Source organism: Lygodium microphyllum, chromosome 11, assembly GCF_053477565.2.
Source record: "Lygodium microphyllum isolate KBCC chromosome 11, Lygodium_microphyllum_v1.1.10, whole genome shotgun sequence".
Classification (NCBI taxonomy): domain Eukaryota; kingdom Viridiplantae; phylum Streptophyta; class Polypodiopsida; order Schizaeales; family Lygodiaceae; genus Lygodium; species Lygodium microphyllum.
The window spans coordinates 139,522,928-139,529,397 of record NC_141145.1 but is presented as its reverse complement, the minus strand read 5'-3'; the positions used below and the strand labels follow the sequence as shown (position 1 = coordinate 139,529,397).

The 6,470-nt window shown below is 37.1% G+C and overlaps 1 protein-coding gene across 1 annotated transcript; it reads right to left on the bottom strand.

The window, feature by feature from the left end:
- Positions 1-4,627: 4,627 nt before the first annotated feature.
- Positions 4,628-5,463, bottom strand: LOC148029436 (uncharacterized). The gene has a single exon (XM_087688709.1). The coding sequence runs from the start codon at positions 5,381-5,383 to the stop codon at positions 4,817-4,819; it is 567 nt and encodes a 188-aa protein (XP_087544835.1). The 5' UTR covers positions 5,384-5,463; the 3' UTR covers positions 4,628-4,816.
- Between the last annotated feature and the right edge of the window lie 1,007 nt (positions 5,464-6,470).

Here is a 6,470-nt window from a genome sequence, read left to right as displayed (position 1 = left end):
ACATTGCTTTTAGTCACTATTTCAATGTTACTAGAAGTTTATATATATATATATATATATCACTCAACTTCACATCATGGGATGAAAAAGTCATGTTGTGTGATCTTAGAAGCAAAGGAAAGATAATGTGTTGTGTCATTAGCCTTGGGATAAAACAATCAAAGAAATTGGGATTATACTATAACGAAACATGGCCATCAAGAAGTTGTGGGTCTTATGTGAAGTAGAAAATATATCTAATGATATCAATCATCATATTGCTTTGTCCCAATCAACTTACAATGTGTAGCTCTTCCTCAGAAAGGAGTTTGTCATGTAAGGGATCTATTTCACAAAGCTTAGAAATGTTGACTATGAAGACAATCCCAAGTACTCTCAAAGATGTAGGTGCTACATATGTTGGATCATGTATGGAAGTCCAAAGTGCCTTTCTTTGCTCAACAATAGTCATTAGATGGCTACCATACCTTGCAACTAAACCTCAATGAGAATACCATTTCCTTTCAAACTCACTTTGACCTTTGTCTTTCATGGCTAATGCTACAATGTATTCCTTACTTGCCATATCTTGCTTAGGGTGGAACATAAGAATCAATCGATTCTTCTCTTGCTCTACCTTGGTTATTTTCTTCATAACTTCTCCCACGACCTCTAGATAACACCAACAAATTTATGATTGTTTGACCATGTTAGAGGCCTTTCTAAGAGCATCTCATCCTCAGAGGATGGTGCACTATTTTAGGGTTAGGGTTTGTGCTCCACTTTATGCTTTAGAGTTTGTGTCCTAGTGAACTATGGTTTGCATCCTCTTTATATTTTAGGGTTTCCACCATTATGAATAAGGATTTGCCCCCCCTTTTGGGCATCTTACTCCCTTTGTGGGATTTAGGCCGATTGATCCTCATAGCATGCTTATACCTTAGTCTAAATAGACCAAGCTTATGCTAATCTAAATACAAATACATGTGTGCAATCCATGCAATAGTTTGCAGGTGTGACAAATAAAATTGCGGATGATAAATACAATGTGCATGGTGGGAGTGAGTTTCAATCTCACAAAAAAATACATCCATGATAATCTAGAGTCTATGAGAAAACAATCATTGAAGTGCCCCAATAATATTCCATCATCAAATAAATCCAACACTGTGCTTTGACTTTTCTTTGTCCTTCTTTGACTTTAGCCTTCAGAAAATACTATTAACATTGGTGGTACTAGGTAGCTGCATGTTGCCACAAGTTATATATGCAAGTGTCCAAAATAATCATTGAAGGATTTGAAAAATAAAAATCCACCATCAAATAAATCCAACACTTGTGCTTTGAATTTTCTTTGACCTTCTTTGACTTTTATTTGACATTCTTTGACTTTAGGCTTCATAAAATACTATTAACACACTAGTGGTACTAGGTAGTTGTGTGTTGCCACAAGTTATATATTGCCATAGGTTGCAAACTGCTAGTGTCAGTAGCTTAGTTGGTGCCAACTATTGGCTAGTAAGCTACGACAGGATTCAAGATTGATGGGGTTGGTGGTGATGATTGGCTACTACCTAATGTTGCTATGACTACTACTAGCTACTATGACTATGCACAATGTGACTACTATCCACTACCATTTTTTGCTCCTTAGTGTTAACTTAGGAGAACTAAAACTCCTAATTCATGACACATGTGCTTTCTAGTATGATGACCTTGTGACTATATGCTTTCTAGCACTCCCTAACCACCTGCAAACAACTACCCATTTTCTAATGCCATTGTGACAAGCTCCATGTTGACCAGTATCATGTTGTTATGTGTGCTTTCTAGCTACTATGTGCAAGCTACAACTTGACCAGTGCCTTCATCGCCATCGAGTGGTCCAATGCCTAGTGTGTGTATTCTCAAATCTATGGGGTGCCCACATGGTTGCTAGGGATGGTGTTCGTTAGTGCTAGAGCATTAAGGTTAGTGATTAGTGAATGTGCATTATATTGGTAATTGTATTTAGTGAGTGTAGAACCTATAGGCTATTACCTAAGATTAGTGTATGCAACTTCAAAGTATTTACACTATATTGTATTATGTATTTTAATGTTCAATCTTATTATAAATATTTCTACTATATATTGTGCAAATATTTTATAGCTATTAAGGATATACTTGAAGAACTAGCATTATTTCAAAAAATTTCATTCCAAAAATGTGTTTTTTAATAATTTTAAATATAGCTATCTTTAAGAAATGCAATGTAAGAAGTTAGTTAGAACTTGAAAGTGTGGTGTATAATTTGTTCTTATCATAAATTAAAATTTTCTATTTTTTAAAAGGGATTTAAAATGGCTCATCCTAAGAAGGATAAAAGATACTTGAAGACACATGAAATGTTAAACTCAAAAAATGGAAATCCTCAACATGAAGCTAGCTCTAGTGGTTCAAATAATATTGTAAATATTATTGAAATTTTATATATAAGCGTAAGTTTTTTCCACTTTTGAAGTTATAATTTAAATGGTATTGTCCTCATCATGAGGATAATGAGGGACAGGAGAGAGTAAAATGTAAGATATGTATTACTTGTCAAATGAAAAACGTGTTTGTTAATGAGGGTAGTATCACTATTCACAGGCAAGCTTTCTAAATACAGGAAGCTTTAGAAGAACATAAGCAAGCAATTCTAAAAGAAGTGTTTGGAAAGTCAATAAAAAATAATTGAAAAAAACCTAGATTTAATGATAGATGAAGAAAAGAATGACATCATAAGTGTAATCCAAGTCTTATATCATGTAGCTAGAAAAGATATGTTCATAGAAAGTTTTGAAGAAGAATGTAAGTTTCATATGTATATGAAAACACCTCAGATATTGCTATCTAAAGAATATCCATTGTAAAATCTCTCTAAAAGTGGATTTTTTTTAAAATTATATATATTTTATATTGGGAGAAACTTTAAAATGAGGTGAATGCAAGTCCTATATTCTCCATGTTATTAGATGAAAGAATAGATAGAAGATATGAAAGGCATTTAATCCTTTATGTCTCAGATCTAACCAATGCAAGAAAGGGAAAATGTGTAACTAAAATTGTAAAATTTATTGAAATAGAGGACAGAAAAGGTAAAAACACTACTTAAGGGGAATTCAGGTAGTATTAATAACTATGCAACTTCCGGTCAACAAAATGGTTGAGTTTGCATTTGATGGTGTATCAACCATGGTGGGGTTAAGAATTGGTCTCCTTGTAGGATTGCAAGCTAAGGTTCCTCATCTCTTTGGTATACATTGTATAGCACACATCGAGAAGCTTTGGCAATCGAAGACATATGTGAGCAATGTTTGAGTTACACTTTCTAATCCACTTCTCAGTAGATATATTAAAGGAGGCAAATTTACTAAGCATCAATTTTTGGTATGATAATATTGGCATAACAACTATAGGTAGAGATGTGCATACATTGATATCTTTATTGAAAGTCGAGTATTGTGATGGTAGGAAAGAGTTTAGTTGTGACTCGTAACTTTTTTCATCATGGCTCCTTTGTATCAAACGAGGAGCTGTGGTGTATACCAACAAAGAAGGAAGGCAAGAACATCACATCTTATCTACACATCTCTTCTCACAAATGATATTGATGGAAGCCTAGAGGAATCTATCATTCTAGGAAGTTCTTGCATGGGGAGATTTATGTCCAACTTGGAATCACGTTTCAATGATTTCTCCCTTTTTTATGCTGCCAAAATTTTCTCTCCCAAGAACTATCATTGGGATGATGAGACTCGTCATCAACAAGCAAAGGAGTTCTAAGATTGATTAACAACTAAATTGGGTGCATGACCGATGTTCATTATTGACAAGATGCAATGTGAGCTACAATTATTCACAATTGCTACAACAATTCGTATCCATTTTTAGGTCTCATAAATGTTTGGAATCAATGTGGTGAGGAGATAGAATGGGAGCAAATGTCCTCGGAGCTATTTGATCAAAGTGTGGCAAATTGTTGTCACATTGCCGACTAGCTCTACCATATGCGAAAGAGGTTTCTCTAAGAAAAATCAAATCAAAATCATCGGAAGAATTTATTTAGACCTATCTACAATTGACACTCTAATGTTTGTTTATTTGTCAACACCCAACAACTTGAATGATATAAATTGGAACAGAATTTTTGATGTGTGGAAACACAAGAAAGAGAGAAGACCTCAATAACTTCATGCTTTGTAATGAGATTATTAATATACTTTTTCTTGGCCAATCATCATGATTCATGTCTTATAAGTTGGTAATCTTTGTGACCTTGCTTTACAACAATAATATCTTAAAAAAAGCTATGTTAATGTTGACCCTTCAATTTAAGGGTAACGTTAAGAGTTATCCTTCATGCTAGGCAGGACATAGAGATAGGAGGCCTTTTAAAAAAAAGTAAAAGTTATATTGACCCTTCGAGGACATAGAGATAGGAGGCCTTTAAAAAAAGGTAATAGTTATATTTACCCTTCCTCTAATGGTATAAAATTTTGCCTTGCAAAATAGAAAACAATGTTACCCTTCAAATTCGAGTAGAGAGAGAGAGAGATAGAGAGTTTTTTTAAATAATGTGCAGAGAATATCAATATTATGAATGAAAGGTATTTGCATAGCTTCTTCAAGACATAATTGTCTTAGGCCTTCAAATTCGGGTACTCTGAGAGAGAGAGAGAGAGAGAGAGAGAGAGAGAGAGAGAGAGAGAGTTGTGGGGATATAATCTCAAGAATGCCTTAATGTTCGAGGTTTTGGATTTGCCTATGTGAATTTCAAGGAGCGGGAGATGCCGTGTGTACGATCAGGTACAGGCTAGTAACAAGGGCACGTGCAGAAGAAAGCATCATAGTGGCTGACGACGTGGTTTGTAGTGTTGGAGGTGACGGTGGAGACCCGGGTGCCCACGTTGTAGCCACGGGCGAACCGGAAGGCGCCAGTGCCACCGACGATGGCTGATTCCCACGACGGGCTGGCCGTGAAGATGACCTCGCCCTGCTCGTAGAGGGTGCCGGAGACGCCCCCGTAGTCGTAGTGGATAACGTTGCTCACGAAGAAGGTAGTGACAGGGGTGGTGTTGTTGACGCAGATGGCCGTCCCCCGGACGTACCCCATGACGGAGGAGTTGGCGGCCGCCGTTTCAGTCATCACGAACTCGTGCACCAGCTCCTCCCCGAACCCCGTCAGTGTGCCAGGAGCTGCCGGAAGTGCCGCCGGAACCATGAGGAATTCGTTCACGCCAAAGCTCTGCTGCAGGTAGTAGCTCAGGGTGGACGTCTTACTGCAAGACTTCTTCGCGTGAACGAGAGGCGACAGCGGCAGAAGCGAAAATAGAATCAAGCAGGCGAGAAACATGGGATTTCTCTGGCAGGCGGCAGCCATTGCGCTTGAGCACCTCTGAGAGAGAGAGAGAGAGAGAGAGAGAGAGAGAGAGAGTGAGTATGTGTGTGTGTGTTAATACGCCTGCCTCTGTAGCTTAAATTGGCTCTTATATAACCTAACCTCTCGAGTCGTCCTGTAGTGTTATCGTCATGCTCTAATTAGTTGATTGGCTTGGAAAGAGCATCGAAGGCGAAATTTGTATAAGAGTAATGATGTTAATCGATCGTGACTCTTTAGCCGCGTCGATCGTGACTCTTCAGCTGGAAACACCCAGTCAGTGGAAAACTTCAATCATGCTATTAGGACCATAGTGATGAGAAGGCAAGTGCAAGTTGCAATCCAAAAAATTATTAAAACTCTCTTGATAAGATTCTTGAAAACTAAAACAAACGAAGTAGAATTCTTTTTTTAATGAGAGAGAGAGAGAGATAGATTTGAAAACTAAAACAAAATAGTAATTCTAAACACTTCTGCCTTGTTTCGTACCTATTGAATGCTATTATTTTACTCTAATGACACTTTAGCCTTCTTAACTATGGAGCCCTCCATACTTTGTAACTATCACTAGAACAAAAAGGCCTCATAGACGCACATTTAGATGCAATTTTTGAATATAGAGAAATTCTTATGGGCGTGTCTATCCGCCCGTCTATTTGCGCGTCTACCATTCCGTGTCTATAATCGCATGTATCAACGAATTTACACGCACAAATAGACGCACAATAGACGCACATATACACGCGCATATAGACACGCTGGTAGACACGCTTTTACAAGCACTGATAGACGTGAACGGAAAATAAAAAATGTCATTTTTTTAAAGATATTTATTTTTTAAAAAATTTGAATTATGAAGCACGTGTATAAACGCGTGTAGTCTGCATTATAGACGCGCGAATAAACACGAATTATTTGCAATTTAGACGCGCTGATAGACGCGCAAAACAGAACTGGAAAAAAAAAACCAGAGAGCCACATGCTCTCTGGTTTTTTTTTTCCCCCTCCCATACATCAGATTGTGTATTTGGGAAAAAGACAATGTATCTTACGGGCATGAGAATTGAAAATAAAAGTCTATGTATTCATT

Coding starts and splice junctions, on each gene's coding strand:
- LOC148029436 (XM_087688709.1), bottom strand. CDS start 5,383: ATGGCTGCCGCCTGCCAGAGAAATCCCATGTTTCTCGCCTGCTTGATT.